Genomic DNA, 24,455 nt, shown 5'->3' on the forward strand with positions numbered 1-24,455 from the left:
TCCGTCCGGTCCCTCCGCTTCTGCAAGCCAGACTCGGGGGCTCTGCTTGGCCGGCGGGCTGCCCCTCCACCCCAACTCCCTCCCGCCAGTCCGTAGCACGCACCGCCTCTCCGCCCTTCCTACCCTCTTCCGTGGGCCTCTCGTCTGTGCTTGGCTGCTAGTCTTCTGGCAGTTTTCTGGGTTATTTAGGCAGGTGTAGGTGGAATCTAAGTGATCAGCAGGACTTGCGGTGAGCCCAGTGTCCTCCTACGCCGCCATCTTCCTCTCCGTCCTAACTCTACCATTCACTGATTTAATACAGAATATTTTTCCCCAACATAGAAGAGGTGTCATATATTAATGTCAAATTAAAAAAAAAAAGAATTTGCTACCAAGACACAGAATTGAAACTATTTATTTTTATTTATTATTTTGAAAGAGAAAGAGAGACAGAGAGAGAGAGAGAATGAGTGAGGGGCAGAGATAAAGAGAGGGACAGAAATCCCAAGCAGGCTCCATGTTTTCAGGGCAGAGCCCCATGTGGCGCTTGATATCATGAACCTCAGACCATGACCGGAGGCAAAATCAAAAGTCAGCTGCTTAACCAACTGAGCCACCCAGGCACCCCAGAATTTAAATTTTATTACTAACATGCAGAGATTTAAAAGTCTAACTCTAAGAAATTAGATAAAAAACGATCTATCAAATGAAGGATAAAATGGTAGAATAAGCAAAGAAATAAAAGTCTTTGAAATATAATTTTGACTAAAACTTATATTCTTAGATTTATATTAACTTCTCACCTGTAAGAGTTTTCACTCCATCCATCAATTTATCAAGATCAACCTTCCCATTATCTATAAAAAAAAGGTAAAGATAAAAATAATAAAATGATGCAGACTCAGAAAAACAGAGTATGAAAACCTTATATTGTGAAAGTCCACTTCTTTTCATTGTGCTCTATGTCAATCCTCAACTTATAAATCCAGTTCTTCAGAAATTCTATGATAGAAGACGTGCCCTATTCCCTATCAGAGGTGAGCCAACTATCGTCCATTGGCCAAATCCAGCCCACTGCCACGTATCTTTTTATTTTTTCACCGCCTATTTTTATATGGCCCATGAGCTAAGAATCATTTTTACATTTTCAAATGATTGTAAAACCCAAAAGGATATTATTTGTGACACATACAACTTACACAAATTTAAAATTTTAGTGTCCGTAAATAAAATTTTATTGGAACGCAGCCTCACTAATTTGTTTACACATTGTTTACAGCTGCTTTTGTACTACAACAACATTATTGAGAAGTAGGACAGAGATCACATCATCCACAAAGCCTGAAGTATTTATTATTTGCCCTTTATAGAAACATTGCTGACCCTGCCCTAGAAGATAGAGTCCACTCAGAGGCAATTTATACTCCTGAATTGTTTAGATTCACCCTACTTTATAAACCTGGAAGAAACTATTATTGATGTTGGCCATGTTCTATGACCCTGCTCAATTATGGTATATCCATAAAGCCTACCTATCATTGTATAATAAAAGGAAAAATGAAGTAATCTTTCATATATTCCCAATATAATTTTTTTAAAAAGTCTTTTCAATTACTATGATAATCATGGAATGGCTAGTGACATATGACTGGTGTATTTTTGAAGCAATTGTTAAAAAACTTCATTCATCTCATCATAGGCAAATTTCCCTTTTTTTTCTTATTTTCCACTATTTACTTAGTCATCACACATTAGTTACTGACAAGTGGTCAAGAAGTTCCTAAGAAGAGTTCCTAAGAAGAGGTATGGTATTTAACAGGATCACAAAAGATTGCCACTGAAACTGCTAGGTTGGCTCGTCACATTTCCACAGATTTTGATGGTAATGAGACAATGAGCCCAAATGGATTAAGATAGTTTATTACTTATACCCAAGAAGTAAGATCAGCATGGTGTTGGATCTCTGCCACTTTAGTCCCAGAATACAACACGGAACCAGCTGGACAGTGGACTGGTGGGACATGCGATGAGTTGCTCTGCTGCTGGGAAGCTCACTCAAATGGTACCCAACAAGTTTTATAGACTTATACAGAAATCTGCAGTTGTATCCTAAGGGAGAGAGGCGGAAAGTTGTGTTCAACCGAAACTAAGGAGATGAATGAGAAATGACCTTGTGACCGTCTCCTGTAGATAGGGAAACAGATGGAGACACTGCTTGGTGGCAGCTCTTCACAAGGCTGTCTACTTCCCCTTGTTCCAGGAGGAATTGTGATGCTTTCAAGAAAGACTATGGTAAGATTGTGGTCAAGATATATTTATGTGGCCTAGGTGGAGATGTGCAAAGTTGTTAGAGAAGAACCATTTCCCTCAAATTACATATCTAATATTTGAAATATGCTAGGTCTTAAGGGCACAAAGATAATTAAAGTACACTTTCTACTTTCAAGGACTTCAGAGTTTGGAAAAACTGGTTATGCTGAGTAAACAAAATTCAGAGATAGTGTACTTTTATGGAAGACTCTGATCAAATTGCCTGAAATTTTCCCATATACACCACATAGGAATTTTCCTTTTCCATAAATAACAAGTTAAATTAGGAGATTATTATCTATTATTGTCGAGCCAAGTATTTTATCTATTTATATATATATTTTTAATATAATTTACTGTCAAATTGGCTTACATACAACACTCAATACTCATCCCAACAAGTGCCCTCCTCAATGCCCACCACCCTCTTTCCCCTCTCCCCCACCCTCCATCAACCCTCAGTTTGTTCTCTGTATTTAAGTATCTCTTGTGGTTTGCCTCCCTCCCTCTCTGTAACTATTTCTTTTTTTTCCCCTTCTCATCTCCCATGGTCTTCTGTTAAGTTTCTCAAGATCCACATGAGTAAAAACATATGATATCTGTCTTTCTCTGACTTACTTATTTCACTTAGCATAATACCTTCCGGTTCCATCCACGTTGCCGCAAATGGCATGATTTTATTCTTTCTCATTGCCAAGTAGTATTCCATTGTATATATAAACCATATTTGCTCTATCCATTCATCAGTTGATGGACATTTTGGCTCTTTCCATAATTTGGCTATTGTTGAAAGTGCTGCTATCAACATTGGGGTACATGAGCCCCTATGCATCAGCACTCCTGTATCCCTTGGGTAAATTCCTAGCAGTGGGTCATAGGATAGTTCTATTTTTAGTTTTCTGAGGAACCTCCACACTGTTTTCCAGAGCAGCTCTACCAGTTTGCATTCCCACCAACAGTGCAAGAGGGTTCCCATTTCTTCACATCCTGGCCAGCATCTATAATCACCTGATTTGTTCATTTTAGCCACTCTGACCCCTCTGATCACTTGGTGTGACGTGGTATCTCAGCGTGAGTGTGGCCTTGATTTGTATTTCCCTGATGATGAGTGATATCGAGCATCGCTTCATGTGTCCATTGGCCATCTGGATGTCTTCTTTGGAAAAGTGTCTATTCATGTCTTCTGCCCATTTCTTCACTGGATTATTTGTTTTTCAGGTGTGGAGTTTGCGAGTTCTTTATAGATTTTGGATACTAGCCCTTTATCCGATATGTCATTTGCAAATATCTTCTCCCATTCCGTTCCATCGGTTGCCTTTTAGTTTTGTTGATTGTTTCCTTTGTAGTGCAGAAGCCTTTTATCTTGATGAGGTCCCAATAGTTCATTTTTGCTTTTAATTTCCTTGCCTTTGGAGAGGTGTCGAGCAAAAATTGCTGTGGCTGAGGTCAAAGAGGTTGTTGCCTTTAAGCAAAGTATTTTAAATATACATATGTCCTATCGTAAAAGATAGATTACAAACTGTAAGAAGAATATGAAAATCATCTAGGCCTGGAAATCGGCTAACTTCCTTTTTTTTCCTTATCATTTAGAATATTTATTTTATATCATTGAACGATGTTTAGAGTTAAACCGATTTTTAAAATATCACTCTTATGCAGGGGCGCCTGGGTGGCTCAGTTGGTTGAGCGTCCGACTTCGGCTCAGGTCAAGATCTCGCAGTCTGTGAGGTCAAGCTCCCCACCTCGGGCTCTATGCTGACAGCTCAGAGCCTGGAGCCTGCTTCAGATTCTGTGTCTCCCTCTCTCTCTGCCCCTTCCCTGCTTGTAGTCTCTCTCTTTCTCTCAAAGATAAATAAGAAACATTAAAAAAAATTTAAAAATTAAAAAAAATTAAAATGTCACGCTTATGCAAACATAAAAATATGTGAGATAAACTTGCAATTACTATAATTTCATATTTAGAATCTAATTCTTTTAAACTGCTGTTCAGCTCTTCAACTCAGAATCACTGGTGTCTGCTTTTGTCTCCAAAATATTGTCCAGTGTGCTATCAACAGCACTGGTGACACAGCATTTCTTAGATGAGGGCTCCACTAGAGTTTTTTATTTAAAGCGAACAAGAAATTAAAAATGTTTCTTGAGAGTAGTTGACACATAAGGCTACATTGGTTTTAGGTGTACAACGCAGTCATCTGATAGGTTTTTATACGTGATGCCACAGCACCACAGGTCCAGCTACCATCTGTCACCATACAACGCTATTACAATATCATTGATTATATTCCTTATACGGTGTCTTTTATTCCCATGATTTATTCATTCCATTACTGGAAGCCTGTATCTCCTACTCCTCTGCATCCATTTTGCTAATACTCACATCCCCACCCCTCTGGCAATCAGTTTGTTCTCTGTATTTACAGGTCTGATTAGTTTTTTTGTTCGTTTATTGACTTTTTTTTTTAGATTCTACGTGTGAGTGAATTGATATATTTGTCTTTCTCTGACTTACTTCACTTAGCATAATACCCTCTAGGTCCATCTGTGTTGTCCCAAATGGCAAGATTTCATCTTTCTTGACGAATATGGCTGAGTAATATTCCAGTGTGTGTGTCTTCTTTGTCCATTCATCTATTGATAGGCACTTAGGACGCTTCCATATTGTGGCTATTACAAATAATGCTGCAATAAACATAGAGTGCATCTATCTTTTTGAATTAGTATTTTTGTTTTCTTTGGGTAAATACTCAGTAGTGGAATTATTGGATTGTATGGTATTTCTAGTTTTACTTTCTTGAGGAACCTCCATACTGTTTTCCATAGTGGCTATACCAATTTACATTCCCATCAGTAGTGCACAAGAGTTCTTTTCCCCTACATCCTCACCAACAATTGTTATCCTCACCAACACTTACTATTCTCAATGTTTTGATTTTAGCCAGTCTGACAGGTCTGAGTTGATATCTCATTGTGGTTTTTATTTGCACTTCTCTGATAATGAGTGATACTGAGCATCTTTTCATGTGTCTTTTGGCCATCTGTATGACTTCTTTGGAAAAGTATCTATTCAGATCCTATGCTCATTTTAAAAATCAGATTTTTTTTTTTTTTGGTGTTGAGTTGTATAAGTTCTTCATATTTTTTGGATATTAACCCCTTATTGGATATATCATTTGCAAATATCTTCTCCCATTCAGTAGGTTGCTTTTTTGTTTTGTTGATAGTTTCCACCACTGTGCAAAAAAGGCTTTTATTTTGAGGTAGTCCCAATAGTTTACTTTTGCTTTTGTTTCCCTTGTGTTAGAAGACATATCTAGAAAAATGTTGCTACAGCTGGTATCAAAGAGATTACTGCTTGTGTTCTCTTCTAGGACTTTTATGGTTTCAGGTCTCACAGTTAGGTTTTTAATACATTTTGAATTTATTTTTGTGTATGGTATTAAAGAGTAGTCCAGTTTCATTATTTTATATGTAGCTGTCTAGTTTTCCGGACAAATGGTCCAACAATACCATTTGTTGAAGAAACTGTCTATTCTCTATTGTATATTCTTGCCTCTTTTGTCATAGATTAATTGACCATATCATCACGGGGTTATTTCTGGGCTCTCTATTCTGTTCCTTTGATCCCTGTGTCTATTTTTATGCCAGCACCATACTGTTTTGATTAGTATGGCTTTGAAGTAGATCTTGAAATATGGAATTGTGACATCTCCAACTTTGTTTTTCTTTCTCAAGATTACTTTGGCTATTTGGGGTCTTTTGCAGTTCCAAACAAATTTTAGGATTATTTTTTCTAGTTTTGTAGAACGCGCTTTTGGTAAATTGCACTGAATTGTAGGTTGCTTTGGATAGTATGGACATTTTAACAATATTTGTTCTTCCAATCCCTAAGCATGGAATATCTTTCTATTTGTTTGTTGTGTCATCTTCAAATTCTTTCACCAATGTGTTATAGTTTTCAGAGCACAGATTTTTTTCCCTCTTTGGTTAAATTTATTCCTATGTCATTCTTTTTGGTGCAATTAAAGTTAACAAGAAATTTTGACAAGTTGATGTCTGATGTCCATCCTCATTGCTTGGAACTTTATTTTACCTTTGTGAGGGATTTGGCAGTTTCTTTTGCCTTCACTTACACTGTATGGTGTATCATAGGCAATTCTTTTGTGTATGCATCATTAACAACAGGTAGTATAGATTTTCTACTTGTGGGTTTCTTTCTTTCTTAGGTCCAAAAAGCATTTTGTTGTAGCTTTGCAATAAAATTTTGAAAAACAGAATTGTGGTCTTTCCTCCAATGGTGAGATGTTTTCTTCACTAATCATAAATTTATACTTTGCCACTGTTTCCATGCTTTTCCTGTATACACAACTTTCCCTTCAATTCTTAATGACAGCGCAATTTTTTTGGAGAAGTTTTTAAACAGCAATTAAACTCAACACATGGGGTACCAACAATACACAACTTAAAGTGGTAATGTGCCACAGTGACAGGCTAAAACCAAATTCACAAATGCAGACTCAATGACAAGAATGTAATAACTCTACTATGTGATTGGTAACAATTATAAGATGCATCCTGATTCACATGCTAAAATGTGAAAGTATTATTTACATATATATTTTTTTAATTTTTTTAACTTTAAAGAATATATATTTTTTAAATAATGAAATATGAGGCTGATTCTGATTCTGCCACGGCCGTATCAGCTCTCTACAATCTATTTTTCCTGATGATTAGACTAAAAGTCTAAAGAAAACACAAAAAGCAACAACACTAGACTATAGAAGAGGACCAAAACTTGCAGAAGTGACTGGCAACGGGAGTGAGCCTTCTGTTTTGGTTTTCTCTTTTCCCTAATGGCTTTGTCCTGAGGGTGGGGCCCCAATCACAGAACTGCAAGGCAGAGCAGGAAGCTAAGACTGATAAAAACTCCATCTCTTTGACCAGGGAAACCTGGAAAAGAGGCCCCTTCAGGTTGGAAAATATGGGGTAATTCCAGAGAGGAGAGAACAATGGAGAAAGGGATCCCCTAATTCTGTGTATGAATCTGTAAAAGTCTTGGGCTCACTTTTGAGTTGTGCATGCATGAGACAGATACAAAGAAAGCATTCTTGCAACGGCTTTGAGAACTGAATTAAGATTTAAACCAGGGCCCAAGTCTCAGACTAACCCAAGTGGCACACGCAGACAGACCCATAGCAGTAAAACAAAGCTTTGTAGAATGAACTGAGACTGGAACCATCCAGAGAAATGGGAGATGGAATTTGTGTTCTGAATCTCAGAGTTGATTACCTGCTAAAACAAAACCCACCAGCATTGTTCAATGAATTTTAAAAGGACCCAGAGTCTACACAACAAAATAGTTGACAAAGTTGAGGATACAACTCAGAATTATTTAACATACAAAAAGTTAGGAAAATGAGATCAATTATCAAGTGGAAAGGCAATCAACACATGCCAATCCTTGGATGACTCAAGTGTTAGAATTATCAAAAAAAAAAAAAAAAAAAAGGCTCTAAAACAAATATTTTGGTCACAGAATCCCTTTACACTGTTAGAAGTTTTTGGAGACTCCAAAGAGCGTCTGATTATCTTGTATGCTAAATCGTAAAACAAGTGTTAATAAAATTCAAAGGACTGAAATCATGCAAAGTATGCTCGCTGACCACAACAGAGTTAAATTAGAAATGAACAACCAAAGGAAATCCGAGAAATTCAAATCTTCTGAAATCAAACAACACATTTCAAAGTAATCCATGAGTCAAAGAAGAAATTACAAGAGAAATTAGAATGTATTTTTATCTGAATAAAAATTAAATACATGAGACACAGTGAAGGTGGCGCTTAAAGTAAAATTTATAGCCTTAAATAACTATGTTAGAGAAGAAGAGAGATCTCAAATCCATAATTAAGTCTTTATCTTCATCTAGGAAAGTAAGAGCAAGCCAAACCAAAGACAAGCAGAAGGAAGAAAATAATGAAGATTAGAGAGGATATGAGAACAATGACAGAGAAACTCAATGCAACCAAACATTTAGTCTTCGAAAACATCATCAAAATTGACTAGCCAAGAAAAAAAGAGAGAGGACACAGATGACTAAAATTAGTAATGAAAGAAAGGATTAACCCATTGAACTTAACAGTAATTTAAAGGCTAAAGAGGGAATACTGTGAACAACTTTATGCCAGAAATTAAACAACTTACATGAAATAGATTCCAAAATGGACACAAGCTGCCAAAATGGAATAAAAAAGAAACAGAAAATCTGAATAGTGTTGCAACACACAAGAAAATTTAGCATTGGAAATTTTCTCAGAGAGAAGGGACTATGTCCAGATGGCTTCTTTGGTAAATTATTACAAATAATTAAAGAAATAATATCAGTCCTACATAAATTATTTCAGAAAACAGAAGTGGGAAAAAACACCAATTCATTCTATGAGGCTAGTGCTACCTTAATACGAAAGCTAGACAAAGACATCACAAGACAAACTCCAGTGGTGATGCCTTGTAATGATACCGGGAAGGGATGAGTTTTAGTAGAAAAATCAAGAGCTCGGACTAAGACAAGTTAAGTTACAAGTTATTGGAGCTATCCAAGTGGAGACTGCAAATAGGTAGTAAATAAACCAAACAGAGATCCAAGGAGTGTTTTAGGTTAGGAATATCTATCAGTGATTCATTACCATACAGATAGAATTCAGAGCTCAAAAAGTAGGTAAGATCACTTAGAGAACCCATCAGAGCCTTGAGTTATTTCAACGTTTTGAAAGAAGGTACAGAAAAGTAGAAGAGGGGAAGATAAGATGGGGAGAAAAAAACCCCAACTAGTCTTATGATCAGGTTTACATAGAAATGGATCATTCTGCCCACTGTGTGTAGAGTGGATTTAAAAGTAACAAAATTATAGGCAGAGAGAGAGTTATCTAGCAGTCTAAGAAGAGATAAAAAGAAATAGAAAGAAGGGTAGTGATACAGGGCTAAAGAGTAGGAATGGATTTTAAAAATATTTAGGAGTTTAAATAGGCAGCAGCAAGTAATTAAGTGGATAGAGATTTCTGGCAGGGTCAGTGAAGCAGAAAAAAGGATGATCAGTTTAAAAAGATATGGAATATATTAGATTACAAATTTTATCCTTGAACAGCTATTTGGGGTGGACTAAATAGAAATGTCTCAGAAGATTTAGAATAAAATAGTTTGAAGACTGGGGAGAAGACTGGAAAGAATATAACTGATGGTTCAAACAGATGGTTAAAAGTAGGGGTTCATAAAATCACTCAGGGAGAACACATAAGACAAAAAAGCAAATGGTTCAGATTGGAAGAACTAAGAAATGAAGCGTTAGCCAGCGTATGATCACTTTTAAATTTAATCCGTAGAAGTTTTATTCTACATTCTGACTATTCCTCAGATAAACATTCTGGCTTCTCTGGTTTCTGTATGAAAACATGTTGATAACTTTAAATTTTAAAAATGAGGCAGGATTTCTTTTTACTTTAGAATGGGTTCTACTCTAAGATACATTTCCTTTCAGCATCAAATAATCCTAATTTCAAAAATTCTCATATGCACATTCACAGGCAAAGCTCTGCAGAAACGCAGAGAAATAACCACAGTGCTTACCGTTAACTGGTAGGTTATCTGTTAGACTTTGAAGCTCCTCTCCTGTGAGCACGATTCCCATGTTTTCTAGAACAGTATTGACTTTACTTCTTTCAACCTTCCCTCCTTAGGAAAGAGACATAAAGAATGACAAAAAATATTAAAATATGAAAGAACATTAAATACTAGAAATCTATCAGTGCTCTGTTACTATTATATTGAAAATGTTTTTACTATTAATATGAAAAAACTAGGAATAAGGAAAAATAGAATCCTTTTCAGTACTATTAATATTGCTTTGAAACATGAGTACCAAACTCTATTTTAACATCGTGTTAAAGAGCCTTAAGCTTTGCCTTGATGAAACTATGGACAAGAAATAATTTATGAAGGGATTTTGCAACTTAAGCTAAAGACAACTAATTGAATTTGCAGTAGAGAAGGATTTTGAAAAAAAACTCTCAGTTGCCAAAAAACTTGTACTGCTTTCCACTGGAACTTGACAATTACTTTACGCCTGGTTTATCCATACTGTGAAAACAGTTTATGAACACTGATTTTTTGGTGAATATTTTAAGATAGAACACTATTTGTATTAGTTAAAAAGAATAGATAATTATCTTGTAAACTACCTAGCATGGTAGTTTACAGAGGGTTTTAGTTAAAATGTTAAAAATTTAGTTAAAAATGTTCTGAAGCTGAAGCAGGAGCTGAGGCTCAGAGTGCATGGAAAGGAAAATTTATTATTAAAATTGTAAAACAGGAGGCCTAGAGACTAGAAAAACTAGATAGATAGGGAAAGAGAACGACAGGGAGGCCGACAAGTATCTGGCTATCATTGTCTCATTTTTAAGGTGACGATTTAGTTGATAAAGACACATAGCAAGATGCTATCAAATGGGCAGCATGGTGGACAACTTCCACATTAAATTAAAAAATAATCCTGCTCCCACTCTTCTGGAGGGCCTAGGAATGCCAAGAGGCACTCTTCTTTTGACAGGTGACTCCTCTCAATAGGTACCAAGTGGCAGAGCTTTTAAGTCATTTCTTCATTCTCTTTATGTTCTTCTCTTCTTTTGGACTAAGCACTAGGAGGGAAAGCAAAACCAAAACAAATCCTAGGCACAAGTTGGTACCTTTGCCTACATTTTTTTTTTCTGTCTTAACTGAATCTCACTAAAAACACATTCTTTTTAGAGGAATTATAATGAACATTAATTTATGATTTGGATTCTATCAGGAAACAATGTCCAATATTTCTAACAATAGAAACTATTTTTATTTTCTTTGCTTAACTAATTTTCAGACTACCTATCATTCTCTTCATGTTTTGTTTTATCTACCTAGAATTCAATTTACACTTTCAAGATTGTTATGAAAAATACAAGAAAATGTGGGACCTACAAAGATTTAAAAAAAACTCATCACAAAATACCTCTTTTAAAATAAAGAAACTACATTTAAAAATCAGTTCATAAAAGGATGGCTTGGGTAAAGCTCTAATGATATAAATTAAAATGTTAAATCTCAAACTGCTCATTAACTCACCTTTGAAAGACTTCAGACCATCCAACAATCTATTTTGATAGATCTTCCCAGAAGCTACAATGCAAATCACACTCTATGTCAGACAAAGCATTCTATAGATGCTCAGAAACATAATACATATACTTCAGAATTTCAGGGAGAGTTTTCATTTACTGAGTAAATATGTTCTTATTCATCCTCGAATAACAACAAAAAAATGAGACGGGATACAATAGTGACAGTTATGCCATTCTAAACCCCTGACAGAACAGTTGACAGTCTCTCTATGCTGGTTTCTTTATCCTTTGATTTCTCTTGTCCAATTCTTCTAAAATTCTCTCCCCTAATCACATTCCTTCATTTTTTTTTCTAATAGTTTTGTCATTGGTTAGAGGGCATGACATGACAGCATTTATTTTGCCTCTGGTGGCCTGGGTTATATAGAGAGATAGAGATATATAGATTGATAGATATAACTTAAAATCTGCCTTTTCTAATTACTTTAACTATATATATATTTTAAATGCTAGAAGAGAAATTTAAAAAAAATTAAGTTTATATATTTAGAGAGAGAGAGAGTGAGTGGGAGATGGGCGGAGAGAGCTAGGGAGAAAGAGAGAAAGAATCTCAAGCAGGCTCCATGCTGCCAGCACAGAGCCTGGCACAGGGCTCAGTCTCACGAACTGTGAGATCATGACCTGAGCCAAAATCGAGAGTTGGACGTTCAACCGACTGAGCCACCCAGGCGCCCCTAAAGAGAACTTTGAAAACTTCTCCCATGGTACCATAAAGCTAAGTATTCTAGAAGGCTACTAAAGTATCTTTATGGCTCACCATCAACTGGAAGCTTCTTTTTTTTTTTTTTTTTAATTTTTTTTTTTCAACTTTTTAAATTTATTTTTGGGACAGAGAGAGACAGAGCATGAACGGGGGAGGGGCAGAGAGAGAGGGAGGCACAGAATCGGAAACAGGCTCCAGGCTCTGAGCCATCAGCCCAGAGCCTGACGCGGGGCTCGAACTCACGGAGCGCGAGATCGTGACCTGGCTGAAGAGGGACGCTTAACCGACTGCGCCACCCAGGCGCCCCAACTGGAAGCTTCTTTAGCAGCCTCTTTTGTTCTTTATCTGTTAGCTCAATACCCATGTTCCTCACAAAATCTGACAGATGTTGCACATTAATATTTTTTCCTTTGAAAATATGAAACATGATCATTCAAGAATTTTATAGAATAATTATTTCAAGTAATAATTTAATAGTGTTAAGCATGTTTCTTCCTAACTTGAGGAAGTTCAAAGATATAATAAGATATATACATCCATACAGAATTGAGAAGGGTCATATATCAAATTTGCTTAAAAATACTGAAAAGTATGATTTCTTAATCTGACAAGAAGTCAAAGTAGAAGAGAATAGATTTTACCTAAATAACTGATTAATGAAATATCAACATTAATTCATTTATCCATCTTACCAGAGAATACTATATATTTTAATTTTTTTTCTGAAATATGTTATTTGCTCTTGATACTGACAATAAATAAGCTTTTTTAATGAATATAATCTATTGTCAAATTGGCTTACAGACAACACTCAGTGCTCATCCCAACAAGTGCCCTCCTCAATGCCCATCACCCATTTTCCCCTCTCCCCCACCCCCCCATCCACCCTTAGTTTGCTCTCTGTATTTAAGAGTCTCTTGTGGTTTGCCTCCCTCTCTCTCTGTTTGTAACTATTTTCTTCCCTTCCCTCCCCCCATCATCTTCTGTTCAGTTTCTCAAGATCCACATATGAGTGAAAACATATGATACCTGTCCTCCTCTGACTTATTTCACTCAGCATAATTCTTTCCAGTTCCAAGAATGGAAAAAAAAAAAAAGCGCTTTATTTTGCTGTTGCTTGATATACTCTGATTTGGGAATCTATTAATAATGTTGAAGTGAGTATTATTAGTATAAAAACTCCAGAAAGTTCAGAAATTATTAGTAAGTTATAGGCTTTTAATTACTATATATAAAGGTAAACTGTGGGACATTAGGAGCAAATGTTTCATTAGAAAAGGTTGAAAGCTACAATTTACAAATCAGCAATAGAATGGTAAAAAATATTATTTAAAACTATACTACTACATAAAGTCTGCAGATCTTGGTTTTATATAACTTCCCACTGACCTGTAAAAGCTTTTAATCCACTACACAACTTTTTCATTGTAGTTCTCCCATATACTGTAAGAAGAAATGCAAATAATAAAAAGAAACAGTGAAACACACAAATAATAGGAGAGGAAAATACTCCAGCAACACTTCCGTACTAATAATATTCTCTACTTTTACCCACTTCTTGAGAATGAGTGTAAAGAGGTTAAATATGAAAAATATAACATCAACAATACAACTATGACTTAATTCTTCTATAAAAAATCAAACCTACAATAGTCAAGGGATAAGATTCAAAAGCCACTTACTGTCCAGGGTCTACTTTTTAGCTCTAAGACTTTGAAGAACTTTCTTATTTCTATCAGGCCATAGCAATGGGTTTATGTTTGGTACATGCTATTCAAAAGTGTTTAAACTTGGGTTTCAGCAGTGATTTTCTCAGGTAATGTGTTCTCATTCAATATTCCCTGATGTTTTAACAGACCCAGAAAGATTTTTTTCCTCCATTTGGATTACAAGATAAATTATTAGGCACTTTGAAGACAAATCCTTTATATTAGCAATTGGGGGGGGGCAGTTATCACACTGATAGACTAACAGATTTTATTTCCAATTTAATATTTTTTTTTGAAAATTTTATTTGGGTAATTGTAGATGCATATGAAGTTAGTAGAAAAAAATAGAGATACCTTGTACGTTTTTGCCCAGCTTCCCTTAATGATAAGACTTACAAAGCCATAGAATAATACCAAAAACAGAATACTGGCATTGATACAATCCACCGATGTTATTTAGATTTCCTTAGTGTTACTTGTACTCATGTGTATGTCTCTGTATTATTAAATTCCAGACAATTTTACTACCTGTGTAGGTTCACGTATGCACTGCCACAGTCAAGATACTGAACAGTTCCAGTCCCACAAGGACCCTATTATAACCACATCCACCTCCTTCTGCCTCCACCAATCCCCTATCTCTAAATCCAGGCAAGCTCTAATCTGTCCTCCATTTCTAAAATTTTGTTATTTCAAAAATGATATGTAAAGATCTTACAGTATGTAAGCTCTGAGGTTGGCTTTTTTAGCTCTGGATAACTATCTGGAAATTTGTCCAAGATGTTGCATGAATCAGATAGTGTACTTTTACTGATGAATAACAGTATTCCATAATATGTATGTACCACAAGTTTGTTTAGCCATTTACCTGTTGAAGGAGACTTGGGCTGATTCCAGTTTTTGGCTCTTACGTTCATGTACAGATTTTGTGCGAACCTAAGTTTCAAAGGTGTAATTGCTACGGTAGCTCTATGCTTAGTTTTGTAAGAAACTGGTACTTTTTCTATAGTGATTGTATCACTACCTTCCCACTACCAAGTATGAGTGGTCCGGTTTCTCTAGCATCCTCATCAACATTTGGTGTTGTCATTATTTTTTATTTTAGCTATTCTGATAGGTATGCAGTGATATCTCACTGCAGTTTCAAATGGCACTTCCTTAATACCTAATGACGTCAAGCATCTCTTCATGTGTTTATCTGATACCTGTATATCCTCTTTGGTGCAATGTATTTTCATTCATATAGTTTCATGTATTTTCCCCATCTTCTTATTGGTTTGTATTTTATATTGCTGAGGTTTTCTCAAATAAAAAAAAAAAACCTTTTAATGTTTATTTATTTTTGAGAGAGAGAAAGAGCACGAGAGGGGGAGGGGCAGAGAGAGAGGAAGACACAGAATCTGAAGCAGGCTCCGGGCTCTGAGTGGTCAGCATAGAGCCCAAGACGAGGCTCAGCCAAAGTCAGACGCTCAACTGACTGAACCACCAGATGCCCCTATATTGCTGAGTTTTGCGTGTTCTTTAAATGCCATAGATGCTGCTGCTTTGTCAGATGTATCATTTGCAAATATTTTCTCCCAGACTGTAGGTTGTCTTCCACCATCTCCACACAGCTTTCCAGAGTGAAAGCTTTTAATTTTAATGAAGTACAATTTATCAATTTTTTCCTTTTGTGAATCATGCTTTTCGCATAATATGTTTCTAAATCAATTATTCTTACTAGACAGCATAAGCATAAATTACATAACTCAAATGTTACCAATAAGAATCCAGTGAAAAATATATCTCCTTTATAAACATCTCCATTGTCAGAATTCTCTTCCTTCTAAGGAACAAACATTGACATTTTTTGTGTATCTTTTTTAGAGATATTCTATGCATATATTTGTATATAAGAATAGAGCTGACTGGTTCTTTTGATGACTCCATATATTAAATTGACTAGATGTTCTGTAATTATGGAATCAGTTTTAAAATGCATCAAAGTGGGTATAAATTGTTTTTCCTTGCATTTTCAGATACATTGTTTTAAGAGAATATATCTTGTTTGTCCAAATATTCTCTTCCCCTCTGTATCAAGTCTGTCTTATGGGAGGATTATACTTCTGTTCCCAATGATATCATGCAATTTGCTTTGTCAAATGAAATATTTGAGTCTCTTCTGAGTAGAAACTTTAAGAACTATCACATGGCTCCATCATCTCTCTTTTTCCTGTTACAAAAGTGACACTGTCCAGACAGGGACTGTTCTTGCATCCTATGTCCTATAGTAGAGAACAGATGGACAGCCAACCTATGGGCAGTGTCTAATATTGAGTGTCATGCAAAAAAACTCTGTTGCCACTGAGATTTGGGGGTTGTTTGTTGCTACTGCAGCATAGCTAGCTGATAATAGGAACTGGAACCACAGGGCGCCTGGGTGGCTCAGTCGGTTGAGCGTCTGACTCTTGGTTTCAGCTCAGGTCATGATCTCACAGTTCATGAGTTCGAGCACAGTGTTGGGCTCTGCACTGACACTGAGGAGCCTCCTTGGGTTTCTCTGTCTCTCTCTCTCTCCCTCTTACTCTGCCCCTCCCCTGCTTAGGCCATCTCTGTCTCTCTCAAAATAAAGAAACTTAAAAAAAAAGGAACTGGAACCACAAGTGTGTTGCTGTCTTAGCAACAACAAAAGTAGTAGCAAAAACACCAAAACTATGTGGCATTGGCTCTGGTCCTGGAAGTGTTTGGTGAAGAAATTGTTACTGGAGGCTGGAATGAACTCATGCCTTGCAATGGTGTTGGGGAGTTTATCAATTTCAACAACTTAGAAGGCAGATAATGTACTGAATATGCTTGTACTTTAAAAGAAGAAGCTGGGTGGGGCGCCTGAGTAACTCAGTCATGTAAGCCCCCAATTCTTGGTTTTGGCTCAGGTCATGATCTCACAGTTTGTGGGTTCGAGCCCCACATCGGGCTCCATGCGGAAGCCTGCTTGGGATTCTCTCTTTCTCTCCCCCTCTCTGCATCCCTCCTCCACTCCCTCTCTCTCTTTCTCTCAAAAATAAATAAATAAACTTTAAAAAAAAAGAAGAAGAAGAAGCTAGGAAATACAGTGTTACTAGAGTATCTGGTTGATATTGGCAGCAACGGACAAGTTACTACAAAAAGAAATGAACCCAGAAAACAACTGGCTGGCTAGCAAGCAAGGATAAAGGAGAACAGAGAGAATCCAGAGATTCTGGGTGCGACATGGCACAAAAAATGAACTAGTTCTCATCTTCTACAAATAGAAGATAACACCTGGAATTTCTTTTAGTGACCAAGGGCATTCAAAACTAAGGCTTCTGGCAAAGACAATATGAAGAGTGTGATCATCATTCCTTTTGTTGAAACCTCTGATTTGATTAAGATGGTGCCTAGTAAATCCTCCAAATTTGAAAAAATAATTCAGGAACAAACATCTTAGGTTGTGCTTCTCCCCAGGGTAGTCTGATAAAACTCAAGGGGTCTACAATTAAATCTAATGAGAAGCACATCTCAACAAGAATTGTAGATGTAACTATTGGCACATTAAGCAAGTCGTCATCAATCAGATAAAAAGTCAACCCTATTTTAGTATAAAACTTAAACTAAAAGGTACTCTGTTCATGACTTAAAGTGGGGTTCCTGCCCTCTACAAATAGGAAGTACACTAAGAAAGTTGCCGCAGCCCCCAAGAAGGGGTTATTCTTCAATGCCTTCTTCAGATGTGAGAAGAAGAAGAATGGAAAAAGGTAGAATTTCTTCAATCCCATAACCAAGATCCATAAAGAACAATGAGCTGGGAATCTAATCATCATGGTAAGATTTTTCCCAAAGAACTTAAAAATATTTTCAATGCTCACCATCAGTGGGCAGGTTGCATTTGAGATCCTTAATTTCATCTTCTGTGAGTTTCCATCCCATGGTTTTCAAAACTGAATCAAGTTTATTGGCATTAACAATCCCTCCTTAGAAAAGCAAAATGGTCAAGAAATAGCCAAAGGAAAGAAAAATACAGTTTATATATTTAAATAACCTATGGGCCCACATGGCTGTAGTGTAGGTGGAAATATAAAGGGTGTCCCCTGTCAGAAATATTTTTCTTTTGCAAGCAAGGGATCTTTTTCTAAAATTTTTGTTTGGGGATTTTAGTTCTTAGAAATTTCCATCTGCAGAAAAAAAAAACAAAACTGAAATCTTGAACTAATTGTCCAGAATGCATTTTATTATAGTCAATTAGCATGCTGCATAGTTTTTGGATTTAAATAACTTAAATAGGCTCATATATAGCATGACAGTTGACTTGTTTTAGCAAATACATCAAATTGTTGACATATACTAATGTTATTTTCAGCAGGAACATCAAGTGTCTATAGTACAAAGCGGGTCAATAATAGATAATAATAGATAATAGCTCTTTAAAAAGAACCTCTTTCTTTAGTGGGATCATGGGGACAGGTTTACAAAGCATAAGCTTTAAAAGGGCCTGCATTACTATTTAATAATTCATAGTAATGAAAAACATTATTTTATCTTCTCACTAATAAGTGGGCTCATTTGTGTTTATTTTATTGATTGTCTCAACGCCTAACCAAATTCCCCAAATATTTTCCCTTTAATTTTACTGTTCTGACACAGACTTTATTTTCTCTTATGTAAAATATTATTTAAATTTCTATATGGAGATAATTTGCTCACAGGTCTATATCAGAAGCTAGGAATGATATCAGTATTTAAGGAGGTTAGTGAAGTTCACAATTGGATATCTAGGAGATAGTATAATGTGTCTCTTAGAATCATCTGGCTTTGTATTATGCTGCTCACTTACCATTAAGAGACTTCAAACCATCCAGTAACCTATTCTTGTAGACTTTTCCTTTAGCTACGTGGAAACATAAATCAGGTCATACATAAGTAAGTGACGTGGAGATTCACCAAGGCAGCAAGTCATTATTTAATGTAAGGAGGATTTGTAATTTTTTCTAGAAAATTTCCAATTTACTTTCAAATTTTTAAAAATGAAATAGCCACCAATGTATCCACTCTATTCAATTATTGACACTGAAGCATGTTACTCTTGTAATCTTAGTACTTTTTTTAAATTCCTTTTCAGCTCTCTAATGTCCTTTTCTGTTCTCTCACCTAGTTAGCACCCAGTATAACTTTTACAATTCTCCATCTATAGAACCACAACTACAAAAGGTACTTCTTAGCCCTGATGGCAGGTTGTGAATAAAGCAGCAACTGATTTCCAACTAAAAATTAATGGAATTCCTTCTTAAAAATCTTCTCTTGAAATGTTTTTATTGTAAAGAATTTTAAATATATACAAAAGTAGAATGGAAACAATGAATCCCCATATACACTCAGCTTACAGTTACTGATGTTCTACCATTAGATAGCATCCTCTTAAGGTGAAAACGTACCATTCATTTTTTAAAAAAATTATTTGCATACGTAAGTGTATAAATTGAACCATATCACAATGGCTGTACTTTTTCGGTCTTTGTTTTGTTTAAGTGCCTTTTTCTACTTCTTCCTTCTCAGTCTATGGTGCAGCCACAAGTCCCTAGATGATTCATGTTAACAACCTAGAATATACCTACATATTATCTATCAGTATGTGAAGATACATAATTACATGAGTGAAATCATTCATACTAAGTAGTTTTTGAAAGCATCTTTTCTATGCTATCAGAAAGTATACAGAAGTTCTCATAAACAAAATAAGAAATGTGTGCTTCCTTCAAGACCATATTAATATTTTAAATGCTTACCATTAACTGGCAGGTTTTTTACGAGCTCTACACATTCCTTATCTGTGACAGTTACTCCCATGTTTTCCAGAACATCTCCTACATCACTGACATCAACCTCTCCCCCTTCAACATAACAAAATGGTCACAGATTAGTAGAGAGAAGGGCCTAACCACAGCCCCCCCAAACCTGTTGACCCTTTACAGCTTCAGCTACAACAGCTGAATGAGCAAACACACACAATATGTTAACTGTTCGCCACTGTCATTAATTGGGGGTAGAAATAGAATTTCTCTCTTACGCTTAGTAAAGTAATAGACATACTGATGCAGTTTATATAATACAAATTAGGACACTGTAGGCATAAGATCCATTTATTTTGTAAGGATATTATCTCTCCCCTAATCTCTTAATGATAACAGAATTTTATCTCTGTGAAAGTTTGCTGTATCATTAGCTATGCTAATTCAAATTTAGGCTTTCAAAATCAAGAATAGTGACTATTCTTGGCAAATATTCCAGAAACTAAGAAATTTGCTACTATAAATTCACACAGAAAAATTAGTGCTAAAATGCAAATGTTCTAATGTGTAATTCTGGGCAACTGTATGCAGATATTCATCAATATAGAAGAAAAATGGGTAGAATAGAATACAAAAGGGAATGTAAAAATGATGGTTCTACATAAAAATATAAATTAGCTAAAGAATAAAGACATTAGATTTGTAGAAACTTCTAATTAACCTGTAATAGTTTCCACTGCTTCCATCAATTTTTTGAGCTCAGTCTTCCCATTAGCTGTAAGAAATACCATAATTTGGCAATATTATAAAAAGATAAAGGAGCTAAATTAAGAAATAGAGATTCTCCCCACAATTTAATCTCACCAGCCAAAAACTTCTATGCAATGGATTGCAAAGAATTCATTCTATGGTAGATAGAGGGTTAACCCAAGAAAGCTTTCTCTGTCTTATGCTTGCAGGAATGTTACAGTAGGCTAAGTATGTTGTTGTTTGGTCTCTGATAGCCCTTCTGATGCAAACGCAAGGTTCTTCCCATGATTGATGTTGAGAACATTTTTCATGTTCTATCTTTTACTAATACTTTTCTTTAGTTATTTCAACTATTAACTTGGAATGGCTGGTTATGTGTTCTCAATCTTTTGTTACCAGCACATGCATAAAGTTTGGGTAAACGTTTCTACCTTTCTATGTTTGGGAAAAAAGAAATCATTAGCTAAAGCTAGAGAGTTATAGCAATATGGCATTGTTCCAATATCAGGAAGGATTGATCAACCCCCTAAGACCAGCTACTTTATTTACTGGGCCAAGTACAAAATGAAAACGTGGGACCCCTTGTTCAAAAATCAGGAAAAAAAACTTTGCTTTTTTTTTCTTCCACAGTCTTGTTCCCAAACTGTCATCGTGGTGTTTTTGTTTTAGTTTTTGTTTATAAGTCAGCTGGTAAATGTTGCACTGTCACAGGCATGGCATCTTCTAGGGTTGAGTGCAGAACCTCACAGGCACCCTGGGTGGTCCCATTACTCAGCATGCACGAGGCTCACTAGCAGCAGACTTCCTTCCTCCTGCCGCCAGAACCACACATCTGAAAATTGAGTCACGTGTCTCACTTTCCTATGCACTGGTTGCCTCAACTCACTATGGACAGGCGACTCCCAAGAGTAATGCAGCCTTGACGTGGGGACACACTAGATACCTGGAAGGGGATGAGGAACAGGCTTGACCCTGCCAGCCCAGAGTGGGGACTGCTGCTGCCATGCTTCAGGTACAGGTTGCCAATGCCAGCCCTCCCTGCAACCATGCCCAGGTCCCTGCTGGGGTCAGGGGATGCAGATGTTGCCAGGCATGGTGGTGAAGGGGAGGTTGGCCATACCAGAGGCTGTGGAGTGGTTGATCCAGAATACATCCTGGGGACTAAATGGCAGGGGCAGTCACATGCCTGAGCCAGGGTGCCAAGCCCTAGCCATGCTCTAGTTTCCCATCAGACTTCAATTAGGAAACACAAATTCAAAGATAAAATTGTGAAGACTCTCTTGTGGCACTTGGGCAGCTCAGTCGGTTAAGCGTCCAACTTCAGCTCAGGTCACGATCTCACGATCCGTGGGTTCGAGCCCCGCATCGGGCTCTGTGCTGACAGCTCGGAGCCTGGAGCCTACTTCAGATTCTGGGTCTCCCTCTCTCTCTGCCCCTCCCCTGCTCACGCTCTGTCTCTCTCAGTCTCCAAAATAAATAAACATCAAAAAATTTAAAAGCAAATTATGAAGACCCTCTTGATGGCCAAATCAGAGCACTAAACCCCAAGCATGGCTCTCTTGAGATCACGGCTCTGTCCAACTAACCTCACTGGTTGCACACCACCATTCCCCAAAGCAAAATAAAGGAAGGCCTACAATTCCACAAATCTATAAACCAAAAGCCTCAAGAGGATAGCTGACTGCATAAACCATAACCCCTGTTCCTTAGGTCTTTCTAACATTTCTGAGTGATGTTTTAAAACATAACGAGAAGGTAAGTGATTCGACTTGAAGAACGTGAAGCTGGAATGGGCAGGTGACAGAGAAGCCAAGCATGTGCAAGAGAAGCAAAGAAGCCTAAGACTACACCTTTTTTCTGTTAATGAGCCAGTTTCCCCATTGCGGAACTTAAGGCTTGTCTAAGTTGTGGTTGGTTACAGGCTCCTTTAGGCATTAACAGTCCTCAGCTGGGGACAAAACAAAACTATCTGCTGCAATCTGGTGTTGGGCTTGTTACCTGGAAATATATACTGTTAACCTCAATGAAGATGACTAGGAAACAGTTTTCCTTTATGGATTTATTTTGATTTGATTTCGTTTTATCTTCTTCAGTTCTAGTCTCACGGAGCCTTTTTAGGGAAGGCCTCCTGGGCTTCAAATCACATGGTGCATGTATATTTGAGGCAACTGTCAATGAATACAAAACAAAACACAAAAAGCAGCTAACTACCTACCAATACTCTGATTTCCTCTCAGAGCATAGAATCATAAATGGAAGTGGATGCCCAGACAGATACTACATCTCTACCGCCCCACCTCCGCCTCACATTTATTTAGGCGCAGCCATGTGACCAGTTCTCCACAAAGGAATGGCTGCGGAAATAACGCGTGCACTCTCTCTCCTTCATGCTCTCCTTTCCATTCCATTATTAGATAGAAACGATGACAAGGCCTTAAAAAGGAATCCAAGAGGCAAGGAACCTGGATCCCTGTATCGCTGAATGGAGAAGAGCCACTGTCCATTACCCAAAGATACTCTCGCCTTGGACTTTCACGGGGGAAAGAATTTAACTGCTGCTGCATTTACCCGGGACACAATTTTAGGTTTGTTTTTAAATTTTTTTTTTTTTCAACGTTTATTTATTTTTGGGACAGAGAGAGACAGAGCATGATTGGGGGAGGGGCAGAGAGAGAGGGAGACACAGAATCGGAAACAGGCTCCAGGCTCCGAGCCATCAGCCCAGAGCCTGACGCGGGGCTCGAACTCACGGACCGCGAGATCGTGACCTGGCTGAAGTCGGACGCTTAACCGAATGCGCCACCCAGGCGCCCCGATTAGGTTTGTTTTTAAATAAAAATGTAGTTTCCCCTAAATAATACGTGATCTGTTCTTAAATGAAGACTGTTCATCCCTATCTTTGCAAATGCTTCTAATTTCTTTTGGTATACCAAATATCACTAGTTAATATACATTCTCTTACACAAGCTCATAAATGTAAACTCCTAAGGCTCATTATTATCTACAATGCTTACCACTAAGTGGCAGATTTTCTGCCAGAGCTTCACGTTCCTTTTCTGTGAGTTCAATTCCCAGATTTTCCAGAACATTGTCTAGGTTAGTGGCTTTAACCATTCCTCCTTAAGAAACAAACAGGAAGTGGGGCGCCTGGGTGGCGAAGTCGGTTAAGCGTCCGACTTCAGCCAGGTCACGATCTCGCGGTCCGGGAGTTCGAGCCCCGCGTCAGGCTCTGGGCTGATGGCTCAGAGCCTGGAGCCTGTTTCCGATTCTGTGTCTCCCTCTCTCTCTACCCCTCCCCCGTTCATGCTCTGTCTCTCTCTGTCCCAAAAATAAATAAACGTTGAAAAAAAAAAAAAAAAGAAACAAACAGGAAGTAATCATGAAAAAAAATATTACGTGATTTCCAAAGATTATATATAATTTTTTTTCTCACATGCATTTTAGTATGATAAAAAAACAAAGAAAAAGGTACAATTTATTTGTATTAGTGAACAGGCATATAAGGTTGACTCAGTAAATCACCGAAAATGATGTCAAGAACAACTTAGATAAAATGTTCTGAGGTTGGGGGTGCCTGGCTGACTTAGTCAGTAGAATGTGTGACTCTTGATCTTGGTGTCGTGAGTTCAGGCCCCACATTGGGCATTTAGCCTACTTAAAAAATATTCTGAGGTTGAAGCATTACTGGGTGACAGGCTGTGATTATGTGTTTAAAGTTACTATTTGTAGTATTAAGTAATACTCATCTGTTAAAAGAGGGGCCAAAAGAATACCAATGATAGGACTGTCCCCATGGGGAATACAGAGAGAGTACTGTGCAGGTCTGTCCCCAAAACAAAGCCAAGGGATCAGCTGAGAGGGATAGTTCAAGATTCAGATCATCAATGTTCTGCTATTGCAATATACAAAAAGTGTATGAAAGATGAAAAGACTATAAAAATGGATTCAATGCTCTCAAAGAGAAAACTGTCATGAACAACACATTCACCACAAAATTCTCCAAGAATGTTGCTGACTGGA

At 37.0% G+C, this 24,455-nt stretch overlaps 1 protein-coding gene across 1 annotated transcript in view; it reads right to left on the reverse strand.

The window, feature by feature from the left end:
* The window catches only part of LOC124527891 (uncharacterized), a 159,115-nt gene that overhangs the window by 90,507 nt on the left and 44,153 nt on the right, over window positions 1-24,455 (reverse strand). Inside the window, exons 18-26 of the mRNA XM_047101181.1 lie at window positions 23,450-23,554; window positions 20,407-20,460; window positions 19,683-19,787; window positions 18,734-18,787; window positions 17,769-17,873; window positions 13,586-13,639; window positions 11,438-11,491; window positions 9,911-10,015; window positions 783-836 (exon numbers count right to left, since the gene is read on the reverse strand). Of these exons, the coding sequence (XP_046957137.1) occupies window positions 783-836; window positions 9,911-10,015; window positions 11,438-11,491; window positions 13,586-13,639; window positions 17,769-17,873; window positions 18,734-18,787; window positions 19,683-19,787; window positions 20,407-20,460; window positions 23,450-23,554 (690 nt within the window). The remainder of the gene's footprint in view (window positions 1-782; window positions 837-9,910; window positions 10,016-11,437; window positions 11,492-13,585; window positions 13,640-17,768; window positions 17,874-18,733; window positions 18,788-19,682; window positions 19,788-20,406; window positions 20,461-23,449; window positions 23,555-24,455) is intronic.

This window comes from Lynx rufus, unplaced genomic scaffold (assembly GCF_022079265.1).
Source record: "Lynx rufus isolate CCGP_SWC_20201006 ecotype Redwood Valley unplaced genomic scaffold, mLynRuf1.p SCAF_59, whole genome shotgun sequence".
In the NCBI taxonomy this organism is placed as follows: Eukaryota; Metazoa; Chordata; class Mammalia; order Carnivora; family Felidae; genus Lynx; species Lynx rufus.